General features: G+C 53.7%; 1 protein-coding gene across 5 annotated transcripts in view; it reads left to right on the forward strand.

The window, feature by feature from the left end:
- The window catches only part of BANP (BTG3 associated nuclear protein), a 113,057-nt gene that overhangs the window by 46,787 nt on the left and 47,442 nt on the right, over positions 1–18,828 (forward strand). For 3 of the 5 annotated variants that reach the window (XM_049622641.1, XM_049622643.1, XM_049622642.1), the window contains exons 5-6: positions 5,298–5,414; positions 7,097–7,272. In XM_049622641.1, coding sequence (XP_049478598.1) covers positions 5,298–5,414; positions 7,097–7,272 — 293 coding nt within the window. The remainder of the gene's footprint in view (positions 1–5,297; positions 5,415–7,096; positions 7,273–18,828) is intronic. The other 2 variants (XM_049622644.1, XM_049622645.1) reach the window with 1 other exon arrangement.

Below are 18,828 nucleotides of genomic sequence, written 5' to 3' on the forward strand. Positions count from 1 at the left end.
TCGGTCACTGCACACGGCCGAGTGATTCTTGTGGCCCCCCCCGGTCACAGGTCACTGGGCCACGTCACAAAGCAATTTTTGCTTCTGAATGATCCTATTTTACCCAAGAGTATACAACTTGGGCGATTTGCATAATCTTAGAATTAAAACAGGACAGTCTGTGAGTCTACCCTTTTCCCTTTTACTTAATTTTGGTTTTTATTTAATAAGAACTTAAAAAACAAACCAACATATGGTTATAGGTAAGGGTATAGAAAATGATTTAAGATTGCCAAAGAATGAGTTGAGCATGTAGTTTTTAGAAAACAAAACGATTGGGGCGCCTGGATGGTTCCGTCAATTTGGGCGTCAAACTCTTGATTTTGGCTCAGGTCGTGATCTCACAGGTTCATGGGTTTGAGCCCCGTGTCAGGCTCTACCCTGACATTGCGGAGCCTGCTTGGGATTCTCTGTCTCTGTCTCTCACCCCTCCCCCGCTTGCTCTTTATCTTTCTTTCAAAATACATAAAAATACACTTAAAAAAAGGAAACAAAATGAGGGAGAGAGAAATTGATCATTGGAACATAGAGCCTAGAAATAGCCCCGCTGAGCTTTGACAGAGGGTCGAAGACCAGTGGGGAAGGGCAGCCTTTCAACACACGAGCCAGGGCACTTGGACATCCCCGGGCGGAACGAGCAAGATGAACCTCGGTGTCCCACCATACCTGGAACAAAAACTAATTGTAACCTGAGCACACGTTTAAATACAAAACCGTAACACCTGTAGATGAAGACGTAGGGGGAAGTGTTTGGGGCCCGAGGCCCGGCTCAGACCCCCAGACTCGACAGCGAAAGCACCACCCGTGGAAAAGGAGGTATCAGACATGATGGAAATCACCGAGTTCTGCTCCACGAAGACCGGTGAGGAGGACGGAGAGTCAGGCTGCAGATGGGAAGGCCATGCTGGTTCGCCACGCACCTGGCAGGGACCGACGGCACACTCACCTGTAGGAAAAAGACTCGAACAGATACGTTGCCAAAGAGGAGATCTGGGTGGTGAATGGGCACGTGACTATTAGTCGTCAGGGAGACGCGAGTCCAAACCACACCGAGTGTTGCTCCACGTCTGTCAGAATGGCGAAAAGCACCGAATGCTGGCGAGGATGCAGAGAAACTGGATTTCTCATCCCTTGTTGGTGGGAATGTGAAAGGTACAGCCATTCTGGAAAAGTCTGGCGGTGTTTTTTGTAAAGCTAAACGTGTACTTACCACAGGGCCCAGCAGTCACATTCTTGGGCATTTCTCCCAGAGAGATGAAAACTTAGGTTCACGACTTCTACGGGGATGTCCGTGGCAGCGTATTTGTAAGAGCCCAAACCTGCCAGTACCCCAGATGCCCTTCTGGAGTTAAAGGTTCACAGACCCCTGTGCCGCGGGAAACTGCGCAGCGGTGACGCCGGTTGAACCGGTGGTGGCTCTGCCCCTTGGATGATCTGGGGCTTCCGCTGAGTACAGAAAGCCAGTTTCCAAGGTCACGAGCTGTTTGATTCCACGTCTGTAATATTCTCGAAATGTGAGGACCGTAGATGGAGAGCAGGTTAGCACTTGCCGGGGGACAGGGGTGGGGCTGGGAGGCCGGATGTGTCTAAAGGGGCAGCATGAGGCCGCTGCTCGTTAGCGGTGGCACGGTGACGGCACAGTGACGTGGGTTTACACATGGGGTCGATCCGTGCACAACCGCACACGCGCGCACAGAAACTGGCGGCGGAGTCCGAGTGAGGACTGCCGTCGCATTGACGGAAGCGTCCCGGTGTTGACTTCCTGCCTCTGATGCTGTACTGCAGGCTTTATGGGACGTCGCCACCGGGGACCTAGGACTTGATGTGGTACTTCTGTTCCTTCTATAGTTACTTCACAGCAGAACCTGTAGGGGATACGTTCGCACCTGTGTGTGTGTGTGTGTGTGTGTGTGTGTGTGTGAGAGAGAGAGAGAGAGAGAGAGAGAGAGAGAGAGAGAGAGAGAGATCTCACACACACACACACACACACACACACACACACACACACAGTGCCCCAGCACACCCTGTAAAGGATTTGTTATATGGAGTTGGCTTACGGTTGTGGGGGTAGCCATGCACGCTTGGAGTCCAGGGCAGGTAGGCAGGAAGGGGAGATCGGGATCAGCTGGCAAGAGCTGTCCGGCGTCTCCAGTCCCAGGGACAGAATGCCTAAACCTCCTTTGGAGGGGCTCTCCTGATCAGGCCAGGTCCGTTCAGGGTAGTCTCCCGTCCGGTTAATTTAACGTCAGCCACTTGGGACTTTTAATCCATCTGCAGAATTGCTTCGCAGCAGATGCACATCAGTATCTGATTGAATAATTGGGGACTGTAACTCAGCCCAGGCAAGACACTTCCATTCTTGTGGCAGTTTTCCTATAATCAGCCCTCAGATGACTACTGCATTCTTACCCGTGTGATACGGATGTTCCTTAATTTTTGAAAAATGAAATATTCTTCTTTTTTATTTAAAAAAATTTTTTTTTTCAACGTTTTTTATTTATTTTTGGGACAGAGAGAGACAGAGCATGAACGGGGAGGGTCAGAGAGAGAGGGAGACACAGAATCGGAAACAGGCTCCAGGCTCCGAGCCGTCAGCCCAGAGCCTGACGCGGGGCTCGAACTCACGGACCGCGAGATCGTGACCTGGCTGAAGTCGGACGCTTAACCGACTGCGCCACCCAGGCGCCCCCAAAAATGAAATATTCTTCTTATAAAATTTGAGGTCGATACAAGTACATTGCATCAGTTGAAAGGGTATAATTTCTGGCATATTGTGACCTTGATATTTAAAAACAGAGTGCATTCGTTGTTTTCTTAAACGTTTCCATTATGGTATGAATACTATTACCCGTTTAAAAGCATCCCATGAATAAGCTTTCCACAGTTGAATTTCACCCTATTCCTTTTGCTTTTTGGAAGTTCGTTCCCGTCTTGCGCGCCCCGCCCTGCAGTTTACCTCATCCACCAGGCTGACGCAGTCCTCCCTTGCAGCGGACACGTGGATAGAAATTGCAGCTGGGACCTGTGTTTCCCGTAGCCACAGGGCTCAGCTCTTTTGGCTGAGTTCTCATTACGGTCACTAGTGCGTAGCTGAACAGAACAGCTTACGTGTGTTACTTGTGTGACTGATTTTTAATAATTCGGTGTCAGGAGTGTGATTTTGAGATGGATGGGGCTTTAGATTTAGTTAATCCTTGAATCCATGGATGATAATGACTTATCACTCAAGGTGAGACCGGGTTCGGCCTTGGTCCTGCTTCCCTTGGTAGTTTTTAAAGTTTTGAGTGCTGAGAAACTTGGTTCCCGTGAGGGCAGAGGCGCCTCTCAGCTCCTCAGGTCGTTAAGGTCTTTGTACACTGTCGTCAAGAACTACTTCTGATCATCTATGAGCTGAAAAGGTCCCTTGGTCCTCCGTCAGTTTCGTTGAGAACAAGGAATGGTAACCCGGTAACTCGCCCAGCGGTGCTTGGTCGGTCAGCGGAGGCATAGACTCTTCACGCCCCGCCTGGTGTCTCAGAGTGGCCTCGTGTTCCCTTCTGGGGTCCCCGCGTCCCACGTTCACGTCCTTTTGTTTCAGGGTGGGAAAGGGGCTTTGTGAAAGGGAACAGACACGTTGACGAGGGTGCTCTCTCAAGGGAAACATTTTTGGAAAATAGTACGTTGTGCAAGGTGAGGACTGGGACGTTGCATCGTGAGAGCTGCCCACACCCGGGAACTCCCCGAAAGTCTTGGGGTACATCCAGGGTGCCTCTTCACATTGAAGCTGGTTGCTTCAGAACATCGTTTCCTTGATCTTAACAAGAATCGTTAAGGAGCAAAGGTACATTTACTCAAACAATTTGCCAGATGGTGCCACGAATACATTTTAATCTTTTTTCTCCAGGACTTCTGAGACCTCTACTGTGCTCCTGTCCATTGTGAATTCTCATTAGGGAACTGTTGTCACCCCACAGGGTCATCCCGGTTAGTTGCTCAGGGAGGAGTGGAGAGGAGACAGGTGCATGCATGTGGGATCCTGGGGTGGCGGGAGCAGGGAGCAGTGCCCCACGGGACATACTTCAGGAGAACGCCCAGTGCGTCCAAACCATTCATCTCCTGTTTTGAAAGAGGGAAGCTGAAATCGTCGAAGCCTGTGGGTGGCCACAGTACCAAGTCGAAGGTCACCTGTGTCACCTGTGAGGCCTGCCTGTGGACAGGTTGTAAGGATTTGGTGGGTTACTTTAGGTGTCACCAGAGAACAAAGGGAATCGCTGCAAATACAAAGTTTTGAATGAAATGCAGTTGATTATGCTTTTATTTTAGAAAACACCTCACGGTCCTGCGATTTACTCGGACGTGAGATGGTGCCATTTGTGACCCTGATTTTGGGAGGGGGCGTTTAACAGCCGTGTCGCTCTGACGCGGGGCTACGTTTTCTTACGTGCTTTTGGTTACGTGAGGTTTTCTCACGTGAGAGCAGTGGTTCTCCCAGAGTCGTGAAATTTAAGCACGACCCGTGCTCAGGTGGCCTTGCCGTGCATTTCCGGTGCTCTCTGGCCCTGTAGCTTCCCGAGAGCGTGCCCGCACTTCCTGTGGCCAGAAGATGAATGACCGAGCAGTCTCCGGGAGAACCTTGGTGCCATAAGCTCCTGGCTGCTGCTTAAACTCACAGCGCCACCTCGAGGAAGGTCCCCGGATAGGGGCTCCGTTCTTTCGTGGACTCGCTTTCCTTCAAAGCAAAGACCTGTGTGTGGTCCACATACTCCCCTAGTAGAAGCCGGAGGTGATAAATGTCAGGTGTTTTTGCCCACAGTCCTTCTGTTGTGTTTGCCCCTGTCCTTCCGGAGCTCACATTTCGGAATGGTGTCGATACGTGTGGTTCTGAAAGCCTAGGCCGCCGGCCGTGCAGGCATTCCTTGGGATGGGACGAGTGAAAATACCAGCTGAGTTTCACGCAGACATGCTACTTCAGGAGCCTCACTGTCACCCGTGGCCTTTGGCTCCCTTCTGTGTAAAGGTGTAAATACTCCGATCTCAGCTCAACTAAGCATACTAGCAGCGAGGGGTGGTAAGCTCTCGACAAAACGGTTCACCTCTGGTCTATCCTATGCCCGGTGTAGCCCGTAAATCACTTTAAACGTGACTTCTGTGTGGGGCCCCCTCCCTCCCGTAGCGCAGGTCATTGGATGCTGAGTGTATTGAATGACTCTTGTGTATTCTGACAATGAATGTTGTTGTTTTAAGGTCTTCTTTTTCTTTGTGATTCTTTTGTTCCCTAGCGCCGTCCCCCAGACTACAGTAATACTCAACAGTGATCGGCAGAGCGCCATTGTAGCCAAGATGGAAGAACCCTTGGGCAGCAGGGCACCGGACCCCCTGGAAAGTACCGTTAGCAAGTCAGTAGCCACCACACCAACCCCACCTTTCACTGCCACTGCCACCGCGATGAGTCCCCTCGGGAGCCGCTCCACGTCCTGAGCCGGGCACAGCTGGCCGGTCGAGCCCAGCGGGCGCGGCCCACAGTTGTTTGTGGTGGGCAGGGGCCGTGCTGCGTGCAGGCCCAGGTCCCGGTGTGCCAGCTGGAGAAGGGGACGTGTTAAGGGGGGACGCACCGGGAACTTCTGTGTCCGGTGCTCACGTGCCCAGCGGGGAGACGGCTCTGTGTTTCCACAGCAGCCGGTGGGGCTCGTGCCCTCCTCCCTCGACCACCGCCTCCTCACGTGTGTCTGTCTGTCTGTCTGTCTGTACAGCAGCGTGTCAGGTCCACAGACACCTATTGAGTTTGCTAAGCGATGAAGGCATTTCGAGGTGATGATTTTCTTCTCCCACCTTTTTCTCTTGAGACACTGGAAGTGTAACCTTGGTCAGAAATAAGGGTGCGTAAGAGGCATCGTGTGACGGGGAGGCGTGCTGTGGACGGCCCTGCCCGGCAGTCTGGGCTCTGCTTTTCCTGGCGACCTGCCCCGAGATGGTGGTTTTGCTTATTGTTTCCATCACCGTGTTCACAGCGTCCTGTTTGCCTTTTTCTCTCAGTGCCCTCCGCAGATTGTTCCTGCCCCAGCTCTGTCCCGTTGTCTTTATTGTCCGAGCCCAGGCTCCCAGGGCCTAGCTGTGCCGCGGGCCTGCCGTGGCGGGTGGCGGGAGAAGAGTTGTTGACGCTCAGGCTGAGGAGATCTGGGGATCTGGGAGGCGGGGTCAGGTGTGCCTCCCGCAGGGGCTCGGCCGGAGGTCAGCTTGGGCAGGCTGCTGCGGGATCGAGTTCAGAAGCTGGAGTCCCAGCCTGCGGCACGACCACGGTTGGAAGCATGTTTTTGTCTTTGTGAACGGGGACCTTGGGCTTCGTCCCCCTTCTCGGTGCTTAGCAGTCCCCACGAAGGGATGTGGAGAGGGTCGCGGTAGAGGCAAGTAGCTTGTCTCCAGGTAATAAATACGTATGTTTTGGGCCTTTTTTGGAGCTGGCGGCTTGTGCCCTGTTTTTCTGGCAGTTTCTTACTGCTCCACAGCAGGACCCCTTTAGTGGTGAGAACATCCTCTGGGAGAGTCTCGACTGGCTTTTCAGACCCACTTCAGTGGTTTTTGTTGGTGAGAATAGTTAGGAGTGTTGACTTTGTTAACAGAGGCTGAGTCCCTTCTAGAAGGCCTACCAGTGTGGAGTGGATTGGGTCAATGGAAGTCTCCAGGCACGCTTGCTCTCCGATGAGTCTTTCCCATGACACAGCCCTAACAGTCGCTCTCACTCAAGTGCCGGCATTTTGTGGGAGCACCTCCATGATCAGAGAGCCGCCTTCTAGGCCTTGAGTCACCGTGGGTGGTGGTTTTACTTCTTCTGCGACACGAACACGTTTGTCGACTTTTACGTTTCACACAGTTTCTTCCAACCCCAGACCATTTCGTGCGATTCGGTCGCTGTTCCCCCGAGTAGAGAGAGCGGTGTGGGAAGACTCGCGAGCTGCCGCCTCGTGCAGTTAGGTTCTCTGATGAGTGGAGGAAAGAGGCACGCGGCGGCTTCAGCGCTAGTCTCTGCTCGTTGCTTGTGCTGCTCTCACAACATCGGCTGGTGTTTTTGTTTCCCGCTCAGCGCGGTGCCCGGGAGACGGCAGAACACCATTGTGGTGAAGGTGCCGGGTCAGGATGACAGCCACAACGAGGACGGGGAGAGCGGGTCCGAGGCCAGCGACTCCGTCTCCAACTGTGGACAGTCGGGAAGTCAGAACATTGGGAACAACGTCACCCTCATCACCCTGAACTCGGAAGGTGCGCCTGCAAAGCTTCTTTCCTTTGCCTGAATGGCAGTAGGTACAGCGTTCTGTTCTGTTCTGTTCTGTGTGTTTTTTGCTTTTCAGGAAAGTCGTGCGGTCCCTACCTTAACACGATAGTCCAGCTTGATGGTTTTCCGACTTTACGGCGGTGCACACGCGGTCTGTGTGCAGTAGCCATTGTGCTTTGGGTTTTGAGTTTGGATCTTTTCCCAGGCCACCGACGTGCGGTCCGATCCTCCCTCCTGGCGCGGGGCACCGCGATCGTGAGGTCGATGGCCGGAGCCCCGACAGACGCCCTGCACCCACACTGCCATTCCGTCAACTTCAGCGGTGTTGGTGCGGTGGGTGCGTGCGTTCCGTGAGCGGTTTCACGCGTCGCGATCTGTGCGAGATGATTCCGCCCAGCGACAGGCTACCGTGAGCACAGTGAAGCTGGGCCGGGCTGGGGCACGATGTTTGGTAGGTTAGGGGCGTTAAGTACATTTTTGACTTCGAATGTTTCCAAACCCGCAATAGGTATTTTGGGACATGACCCCATCCTAAGTTGAGGGACGTCTGTATGTGTTTGCTATTTGTAAAACGTGGTAGGAAACAGTGGAAATTCTACGCACATTCAGGCGGTTTCTGAAGGCTTTCTAGTGACGGACACACCGCTGTGCTTCTAGAACCAGGAGCTGGTCATTGCCTTTGAACAGAGGTCTCGCCACGTCTCTGCTGGGGGCCAGACGTAGGTGCCCGAAGGGGACTGTGCCACCTCCCGCGAGAGGCAGAGGGAGCTGCTTGGCGGGCGCCCGGACCGGAGCCCGTTTCGCCCACACCGCGTCCTGTCCACCTGCTTCTCCTGCCACAGTCTCCGTAGCCACCTGGTGCCTCTGTCCTGCCTCTGCAGGCTAACGTGGGCCAACGTGGGCTGCCCACATGGCCTCCCACAGCATGGGGAGGAGGGGGAGTGCAGGCGTGTTAGTGCAGTGTTCCCGACCTGTAAAGCCTGTGCTTTATTCACTGGTAAACTTGTGCGGTTTTTTGTTTTACGTCTGAGTTGTTGATTTTGACTAAAAATGCAACGTAGCTTTCCTAAAACGATGATGTAGATTTACCAAGCCACGATTTTTCTGTGAGACCAGTTACCGAATCTGAAACATTGAAAACAGCGTTTTTCTCAAAGTCTTGCTCACTTCTGACATAAATAGCAAGGATCGGGACAGCAGAGCAGGAGCAGGGAGAGAAACAGAGTTTAGTGACCGCCTTTTAAAAAAACCGAGATCAGGGGCGCCTGGGGGGCTCAGTCTGTTAAGCGTCTGACTTCGGCTCAGGTCGTGATCTCAGGGTTTGTGGGTTCAAGCCCTGCATCGAGCTCTGTGCTGACAGCTTGGAGCCTGGAGTCTGCTTCGGATTCTGTGTCTCCCTTTCTCTCTGCTCCTCCCCTGCTCACACTCTCTTTCTCTTTCTAAAATAAACATTAAAAAAAAGTTTTTTTTTTTTAACTAAAAAACATCTAATTTGGGGCGCCTGGGTGGCTCAGTTGGTGAAGCGTCCGACTTCAGCTCAGGTCATGATCTCGCGGTCCGTGAGTTCAAGTCCCGCGTCGGGCTCTGTGCTGACCGCTCAGAGCCTGGAGCCTGTTTCAGATTCGGTGTCTCCCTCTCTCTCTCTGACCCTCCCCCATTCATGCTCTCTCTCTGTCTCAAAAATAAACAAACGTTAAAAAAAAAATCTAATTTAATTACCGTAGATTTGACCTATTAATTTATTTATTACATTTACTTATTTATTTTGAGAGAGAGAGAGAGAGAGAGACGGAGCATGGGCAGGGGAGAGTAGAGAGAGAGGGAGAGAGAGAATCCCAAGCAGGCTCTGAGCTGTCAGCCCAGAGCCTGACATGGGGCTTGAACTCACAAACTGTGAGATCGTGACTTGAGCTGAGATCAAGAGTTGGATGCTAAGCTGTCTGAGCCTTGCAGGTGCCCTCAAGTTTACCATCATAAAGCGTACAATTCAGTGGGTTTTTAAAGTACATTCACATAGTTGTACACCCAGCCCCCGGTCTAATGCCGGGACATCTCTGTCACCCTGGAAAGCAGCCCTGGCAGCCACCGTCCACTTCCTGTCTTTGGAATTACGTGCTGCAGGCACTTGGCACACGTGGGCCGCGCAGTGCCGTCCACGGTGTGGCGAGTATCGCCGCTCCGATCCTTCTGTGGCTGGGTCCTTCTCCGTCGTGTGAATGGACCACATTTTGTTCATCTGCTCATCTGTCGACGGACCCTTGGGGTGTTTCCGCTTTTTAACTGTTCGGAACGTTCGTGAACAGGTGTTTGGGAGAACGTGTGGTTTTGTTTCTCTTGGGTAGCACCCGGCAGTGGAATCACTGGGTCAATTTTTTACACATTAAATTTGAGAAAGAGAGGGGTGTCGCCAGTGTCGGCGAACGGGCATTAAACATCCGTGGAGGAGATGGTGTTCGCAGCAGTCGCAGAGAAGCCTGATCGTTCTCTCTGTCCGGGTGGGTCCTGGGTGAGCACGCACACAGGTCTGACCAGCCGGCCACTTAAGGCCCGGTGTTTGTTCGGTCTAAAGTGCGTCACCTAAGGCGCGTAACACTCGATAACGCCACGAGTTTCTGAGGTTGTCGTAGATACAACATATTTCATCTTTTTATGTGTGTTACTGTGATGTGATTAACGTGAGATATCTTTCACTTGGAGAAACTACAGAGTGACACAAATGAACATAGAAAAAGGGGTCAAATTTCCAGCGTCTACATGTCTGCGGGGGGGAAAAAATACAGATTTTCTTTTGATCTGAGTCTGAGTTCTTTATGAGCTGATGCATCTGTCGAAAGCGTTACTCTCTAGCAGATTGTTTCCATCGGATACGACTCTTGGACGGTACCTGTTGTTAGGATTGGGCAGACGAGACAGAGTTGACTGATCCTGAATTTCACCTTATATCAAAGAAGAGGTCATGATTCAGGATCATTCTGCCTGACCGTTGCACTAGGAGAAAACGTGCGGTGACACGTTTGTTGTGCTGACACTCCTTGGGCGGGTCCCCGCCGGCACTTTGCCTGCTGTGTGGAGCCCGGGCCGCGCCGCCCTCGTGGCACCGTGGTCTGTGTGGGAGGACACGGAGGCGGACGGAGTCCTCTTTAAGTGGGTGCCTCGGACGTAACTGTTGAGGAAGAAGCTACTCCGCTGGCATCTCGTATCAGAGTTACCGTCGACCGGTAGTGGCATGTTCCGTGAAACACGTCTGTGAGGCGGATGGGTGCGCGGAGAGGTGGGTGAGCGCTTTGCCTGCCACGCGCTCCCCACGACTAGAACCCCTCGCTGAGCTGGAGAGAGCGTCAGGCAGCTAGTTGTGTTAGAGAAGCACCATTCACACGCAGAGCTCCGAAGGGCCGTGAGCTCGGCTTTCGTGGGGTCATTTAATTCCCGCTGACGGCCCAGAGCTGCAAGTACGCAGACCGTTCTTACCTTCGTAGAAAAGTCTTTCAGTGCTTGCGGTTTTAGAAACCACAGGTTTCAAAATGGTTTATTTCTTAAGAATTCCAAACGGTTTGCCCGAGTTGACGTGTTCTTTTATATCACATTCGGAGTCCGATCATTTACCGCAAGGTATCGTAGCATTTTGTCCCCGTGTTTTTGTGTAGGCTATTTTGTCTGTCATGGCACAGATTTCCTCAGAATCAGAGAGGAGTGCTAACTGTTGAGGGCAGTGGGCAGTAAACTTACTCTGGTTCCAGTTCCTCTCTTCTCTTGGCATTGCGGTCATAGTTGAGCATCGGGGTGTCATCGTTCAGAGGTTAAGCTGGCCGAGTCAGAAACAAAGCAGCTAAAATAGGACCAAAAATGGAATGTGTTAAAATCAACGAAGAGACTTAGTGATTTTTTTTTTTAATTTTTAATGGTTATTTATTTATTTTTTGAGAGAGAGAGAAAGAGAGATGCAGTGTGAGTGGGGGAGGGGCAGAGAGAGAGGGAGACACAGAATCCGAAGCCGGCTCCAGGCTCCGAGCTGTCGGCACAGAGCCCGTCGCGGGTCTCGAACTCACAAGCCGGGAGATCGTGACCTGAGCCGAAGTGGAATGTCGAACTGACTGAGCCACCCAGGCGCCCCAGATTCAGTGATTTCTTAATAAAGAGTTTAAATTCTTGCTGTCTTTGCACTTGAGAATTCTTAAAAAACTTGAGTAATCCTTATAAGATGTTGGGTACTCAGCTTTAATGGGGAGGGATGGTACTTGAGTTATAATTGGATTATTGTTGGAAATTGGCCTCATGAATGTTCCAAAGCCCAGTCAGTAACGTGACTTCTGCGGTAAATCTCTGGGATGTACTCGGTGGGGGCAGCAGGGTAGCATCTGGCGGGAGCGGTTCATTTGGGAAAGGTCGTCGGTCACGGCGCCAGGAAGGGGACGGCTCCAGGGGCCGTGAAATACGACGGGTGCAGATTGCCGTGTTCACAGAACATCAGCCTGCGTGTGTGAAGAAGGAAGTGTAGCCGGGAACGTTTCTCGAGGATCTGTTTACATAATTCATTTTACAGGAACTTTTTTGAAACAAATTCTTCATGAGGTCATAACATTGAAAGCCAGCCTATCGTACCGGCCGTCGTAAGTGGGCTCCTGCAAGAGCGGGATCACAGACGGGTCGGCGACCGATCCCGGCGAGGTTGACGAGGACCGACCGGCGTTAAGGGCGCCGGTGCGTCCTCGGGCGCGGCAGACCGTGGCGGACGGGCCGCGCGGGGAGGCCGTTGCGGCACCTCGCCCCGCGTTCCGGAACGGGCAGCGCGTGACGCCTCCCGGAGACACCGTGTCTGTGCCCGGAGGTTCCCGCTCTTCGGTGGCAAAGGACCGAGGCGTCCTTGGTCTCCGCTGTGGTGGTCGCGGGCGAGCTCGTGACGACTCGTGCTGAGCGGGGCAACCTGGCCGGAGCCGGCAGCCTTGCCGTCCGGTCGGCGGGGTGCTTGTGTGGCTTCTGTGCGACGCGCTCACAGGGGCTCCGGTGCCAGAGACCGTTGGTTTTGTCCCTTTTCCGTAGTATCCTGTGTGTACCTCAGTCCTCTTGAGTTGCCTCTCTGAAGACCCCCAATTATCAATCTGTTTATAGCTCACAGACGTCACATCGCTCCCAAATGAGCATGTTGTTCGGGCAACGGGTGCAAAGTCAGCTGTGTCTAATGCCAGAATGGCCGGCGGGTCGTCCGTTCTCGTGGGTCGGTCGGAGGTCGGAGCGTCCCCAGCGCTCTTTGAGGGTGACGCACGTGAATAAGAGGCACAGTCGGAGTGTAAGCCCCTGAATTTCAAGGATTTAGAAGTCGGTGCCAAGTTGTACCGTGAGTGACTCAGCGCTGGGAGGCCGGCCCGGCCGGGCACGTCTTGGAAAGCCTTGGTCGGCTCATGCCCGGGGCTGCCCTCGATGAGCACGGCCAGAGCCTGCGGGCCGGGCCGCCCTGTCCTCACCGCCCCTGCTCCACGCGGCAGCGTGGAGAAAGCCGCACGCCATCGGTCGGTTTTAAAGGCAGCAGACCTTACTGGGCTTGTCCTCGCTCGAGAGGCTGATGATGTTTGCTCCAGGAAGGGGCGCGGCGAGTCGGGTGTGCTGGGCAGTGAGGGCCACGGGAGACTTGGGAGCGCCGGGCTCCGGGAGCCTCTGAGGGATTCACCCTGTGGTGCCATTCCTGTTCGTGGCCGTGTCTTCGTTGTACGCAGTCCGTTGCTTTTGAAATTCGTTAAGTTTGCGGGCCTTAACAGAAGCCACACGAAAGTTACTTTTTGGTCGAGATGGAAAATGCAGCCTGACACCAGTCACGACTGGCGGTCTGTTCCCTGAAGTCTTGCCCGGAGACGGTGGAGGCTGACTTTGAACGAAGCTGATGTGAGGTTTGCTGTGACCGTGTCCCGTGTCTCTGAGAAACCCTGGGGCCCCTACTGAGTCACGGAGTGTTGCCGCCTTTTGTTTGTTCACTGTCCTCGGGGTAGCGTCACTTCTCACGATGACAGAGAAGCGATTACGTGGCGTCTCGGTCACAGCCAACAGATGCCCGCGGCTATGGGCAGCCCTCCCCGAGGGTGTCGGGCCTCTGGGAGCATCACCGGGACCCACGAGCGTGCCCCAGCAGCACGTTCACAGGAGGTGGGCACCCGCTCCCTTGCCCTTCTCTCCGTGGTGCTGCAGACACACGGGACTCCATGACCGAGACGTTTTTCGGGGCTGGCAGGCAGGACGGGCAGAACCACGTTGTCTTTGGAAACAGGTGAGGTGGCGAGTTAGGGTTGGTTGGAGTGAGACGGCGTTTGGAGTGGCTGGTAACCACTTTCCCCGCCCCTGCCACTTTGCGGTCACGCACGGATGTTGGCGGCGACGCCCTGAGCAGAGAGCGCCCGAGCTGCAGTTGGCCGCGTGAAGTCCCGGCTCGCGTGAGTGCTGGGTCGGTGCCGTCCGGGGAGAGAGCGTGTTCAGGCCTGGGCCCTGGGCACGCAGTGAGTTTGGCAAGGCTCACTGCCGTCACCGGAGGGGAGTGCGCGTCGTGGTCGGGCGCGTCTGTGCACACGTGTGCCAGCAAGTATTGAGAGGGAGCATGACGCCAGGTGGCCCTTTTCTCCCCGTTGAACCTGTACTATCGTGAGAATGTGGCAGCCGCTCGCGGCTTGGTGCTTTCTTCTGTTCGCCTTCCTGGGGCTCAAGTAGACCTCGGAACAAATATTTGTACTCAAGTGTTTTAATGGCAAGAAAATTCAAGTTACCGCTCAGTTTTTCATTACGTTGGACTTTGCAGAAGTGCCAGCTAATTGCATTGAGAATTTAAATGATTGGGATAGAAGGCAAGTTTCTTTTTCTCATAATCTGCTAGTTTTTAAATAAAGCCAGCAGAACCTTTCTATTGTTTCCGATGCCCAAACTGACCAAGCTGTTTTGGTAAACTAAGTCCTCTATGGATCGTTAAAAGGTGAATTTCTCAGATATTTATGTGAAAGGACGTTTCATCTCGTTTTCCATTTGAAGGACCTGATTCATTGTCCTGGCGACAAGCTGGAGTCCAGACCGGGTTCTCGCTCCCGCATTGGAAGTGGGTTAGGGCTGAGTGTTTCCAAGAGGGGGCGAAACTAAACCAGCTGGTCGGCCGGTATGACCCCGTGGAGGCGGGGGGCCAGAGCGTCTCCGGTGTCCTCTCTTCTTGCCGGGGGTCCTGGAGGTGCCGCCCAACGCCCCGACGACCACAGATGGTGACGGTGGAGCCCGGGGGTCCTTTCTCCCACTGGGGTGGGTCCCCTGCTTCCGCGGCAGTGGTTTGTCATTTCTGTGTTGGGCAGCGTGACTTGGGCTGTAGTTCTTGTCCACTGGGCTTGACTTCTTGCTCTAGAGACCACGTGCCTGGGACTCACAGAGTGCCTGGTGAAGTTAGGGGTGAATCGTTTGTAAATAGGTCATAAAATGCCTTCTAAGAATTTTTGAGACGTTTGATTGGAATAAAGTTTCTAGATAATTTCCTGTGTTATGCAAGAAATTTAAACTGTTATTTTCAGGAGTGATAGGAGGGTGGGGAGTAAGGGAAACTCATTTTTTAGAGTAATTTACTTTTGGGGGGGGGAAGCATCATTTCTTGAAATAATACTATAGGATTTTTTTTGAGTGCTAAACCTTAATAATATTCTTGGTACGTATCTTTAATTTTTTTATGGTTTTTTTATTTTTTTAATTACTTTTTAAATTTACGTCCAGGTCGGTTAGCATGTGGTGCGACAGTGATTTCGGCAGCAGATTCCAGTGATTCATCCCCTATGTGTAACACCCAGTGCTTCTCCCAAGTCCTTAATGCCCCTCACCCGTTTAGCCCATCCCCCCTCCCACAGCCCCTCCAGCAACCTTCTGTTTCTTCTCTGTATTTACGTATCTTACGGTTTGTCCCCCTCCCTGTTTTTATATTGTTTTTGCTTGCCTTCCCTTATGTTCATCTGTTTTGTCTCTTAAAGTCGTCATATGAATGAAGTCCTATGATATCTGTCTTTGACTAATTTCACTTAGCATGATACCTTCCAGTTCCATCCACATAGTTGCAAATGGCAAGATTTCCTTCTTTTCGATTGCCAGGTAATACTCCATCGTATATGTAAACCGCATCTTCTTTACCCATTCATCTGCCGATGGACATTTGGGCTCTTTCCATACTTTGGCTGTTGTCGATAACACTGCTGTAAACATTGGGGTGCACGTGCCCCTTCGAATCAGCACACCTGTATCCCTTGAATAAATGCCTAGTCGTGCGGTTGCTGGGTCGGAGGGCAGTTCTCTTTTTAATTTTTTGAGGACCCTCAAAACTGTTTTCTAGAGGAATTTAAACTGACATCTTTCATCTTCCAGAGCATTCTGGTAGCATTTCCAGAAGTCCCTGTGCTTGGCACGGAGGACAGGTGTTTTTGCTGATAGGTGTCAGCAGGGAGTGGGGAGCCCTTGCTAGAACGGAAGCCAACTTCCTGTGAGGCTGGTGAGGAGACCGCCCGCCCCCCGCGTCCACCGTGGCCGTTGTCCCAGCATCGCGATTCTCCTGGTGGCGTTGGCATCCTCGGCTGAGGGCGTGCCCTTCAGTGTTCTCTTCTGTGGCGCTCTGAGCAGAGGCCAGTTGCTGAGGACAGACTCATTGCTGATGAATCAGTCTTACTGACGATTAATCGTGTCTGACGTGAAAAAAATGAGGCTTCACTTTGATGTGTAACTTTGTTCGCTCATTTAGCATCACGTCTTGCCTTCGGAGAGTTGGAATCTTTTTGAAAATGCTTGCATTTACACGTTTGTCACAGTGTCGGTTTGTTGGTGTTTTTCTTTGTTGTTCTGGAACCACGAGGCTGTCCAGTTGGGTGCCGTTTGGAAGAATGGTCTTTTGCATGACACTGTTTCAGCGCCAGGGCCAGAGTACAGGGTTTGGACGAGGTGAGGTGCTCTTGGCACAGGCGGGCAGGTGTCGACGGCCCCGTGCTAAGGGGCTTCTGATTCGTGGGGCCGTGGCGCCGGTGGGAGGCCTCACGGCGTAGATGGCACGGCTCTGGTGGAGGAAGACACTTCCCTGAGGTGGGGACCGAGGGGCGGGCTGGGTGTGCAGGGCAGCCTGGAAGGAAGCTGGTTCTCAGGGCTGGAGTGAGTGCTGCGGTTCAGGGGGTATTTGCAGAGACCTGAACTGCTCGTCCTTGACTGAGTCACGTCCCGTGCGTCCCGGGCACGCGGTCTTGGTATCAGCCCGACAAGATGTGGGTGACTGTTGGGAAGACAGCCCTGAGCCCTTGTCCAGCGTTTACGTTGCTCTGACAACATTACGTAAACGTGGGGTGCTTGCTCAGCACAGTCACGTTACCCGTTCCCGAGAAAGGCTGCAGCAATCTTGGGCAGCGTTGCTTGTGCCAGCCCACGGGGGGTGTCTGTGGTGGTCGGGAGGCAGGTGCGGCGTGGCTCTGTGCCCCTCGTGGCTCAGGATGCTGCCACCCTTCCCTGTGGGCTCACAGGGGTCTTCCTGTTCAAACACTCAGGTCCAACAAAGATGTCATTAGACGTCAGTCACCTTGGGTTTGACGGTATTCACAGTTAAGTCAGCAGCAAGGGCTTGCAGCGCGGAAAGTTTCTTTGTTTTAAGCTTATTTTGAGAGAGAGAGAGAGCAGCGTGCAAGCCCGTAGGAGCCAGGAAGGAACAGAGAGAGGGGGAGAGAGAGGATCCCAAGCAGGCTCTGCACTGTCAGCGCATGGCTCGATATCAGGCTTGAACTCACAAACCGTGAGGTGTGACCTGAGCCGGAAGCAAGTTCGACGCTAAACTGAGCCACCCAGGTGCCCCGAAAGGTTTCGACACGGTAGTTCCTGTACCGAGACGTGTTCTTGAGCTGGCGAGTAACCTCATCAGTGGCCAAAGGCGTCCTTCCGTCATCCTGTCCACTCCCAGTGTCCCCTATCTGTCGGTTCTCAGCAACATCGGGTCACTCCCCCATCTCTGTTCTCCCTCCCTCCTTCCCCTACTTGCTTTGTGTCTTGGCCTGACTGCTGCAGGTGGAGGGAAGTCCTTCCACTCTGTGGTGTAATCACAACTGGGTTCACTGGGGGTTTCGGTACTGACCATTAGACCCCGTGCCAGGCGTGGAGTTGCCCGGCAAGGATTTTTAGATGTAAATACCCTAGACGTTCGAGCCTTCGTGGCATCTCCGATACGACCTCGAGACCGCCCCGCGAGTCCCGTCCATCTGCGTGTAGATCACGTGCCAGCCTGTCTTTCTGTACGCGGGCCGAGTGTGGTAGTAGCTGAGTGATGCTCACAAACGTGCATCTACTGAGCATGTGCCCACGGCTCTGCTCCCTCGTAAACCACTGGTGTCTCTGAGAGATGACGTTGGCCACTCATCGCTTATTCTCAGTTCCAGCGGCCTAGATCGGTGATTTGTTTTCTGCCCTTCGCTAAAGCCAGGAGCCTCGCCTCAGCCGCCCCAAGTGGTGCTCCGGCCGCCGCTCGGCCCCCGGTGGTGACGTGGGCATCTCGACAGGGTTGCTGAGCCTCGCCCGGTGCTGGTGCACACCTCCGGGTTCAGGAGCTCAGCTGGGAGAGGCTCCTGCAAAGGGGCAGGGTGGAGGCATGGGTCACAGACGGGCTCTCTACCTGCTCCGCTCCAGGCTTTTGGCAAAGCGGGGCCGGGCTGGTTGCCCTTCATGGGGACGTTTTCTGTTTCGGGGTGGTTGGAATGTAAACATTGGGACATTTCAAAATAAAGCTCGTGAGAAATATTGAAGCAGCGATAACCGTGGCTGCGACGTGACTTACGGCCCGCTTGTCAGAAAGCTGGTGTCCCTCTTCTGTCCCAGGCTCCCAGAGGGAGGTTGCGGCTCTCCCTGTAAACGCCCCTGCCGTCCCACGGTGGCCTGTTTATGCAGGGGCTCTCTCCCACACCTCAGCTAGCTTCCGTGTCAGCATCAGAAGAGCTGGTCTGGAAAGCCGTCAGGTTTCCCGGCAGTTCTGATCATAAGCGGAGCTTCCTTCTGCCAAAGGTTGAGGCTCCTTTGAGTTGAAGTTTGACAGTCAGGGCGCCCTTTCACACACAGTCTAGGTCACTCCCGCAACGACTGGAAGGAATCTGTGCCTGAGCAAAGCCAACGCCCCTTGCTAAGGGTCTGGCTCGGAAGCCCGCCCCGCCGAGAGCCTGGTCTCTGCCCCACCGTGTCCTCCCCGGGTCCCGGGGGGGGCTGGATCTGATCTGCATCTGGCACACCGCCGGGGGCGAGGTTTCCCCTTTCGGACGGGCGGAGCGCTAGCCACCCCACTGCCCGCCCCCTTCCCTCTCCCCGAGCCGTGGGCCTGTCTCCCCGTCATCACGGTGGCCGGCCTTCCCCTGCGTGAACGCTGAGCTCTGGGCGTTTGTATGTCACATCACCCTTGAGAAAGCCCAAATCTGGGGCTTGTAACGATTTTCAGTTTGCAGAGGCACAGACGAGTTGCTTGCACGAGAGGCCGGGAGCTCCGTCGTCTGCTGGTCCTGGAGCCCTTCCTCGCGGAGCTCTCTCGCGGGCGAGGTGGCCAG

Source organism: Panthera uncia (assembly GCF_023721935.1).
Source record: "Panthera uncia isolate 11264 chromosome E2 unlocalized genomic scaffold, Puncia_PCG_1.0 HiC_scaffold_20, whole genome shotgun sequence".
Taxonomy (NCBI): domain Eukaryota; kingdom Metazoa; phylum Chordata; class Mammalia; order Carnivora; family Felidae; genus Panthera; species Panthera uncia.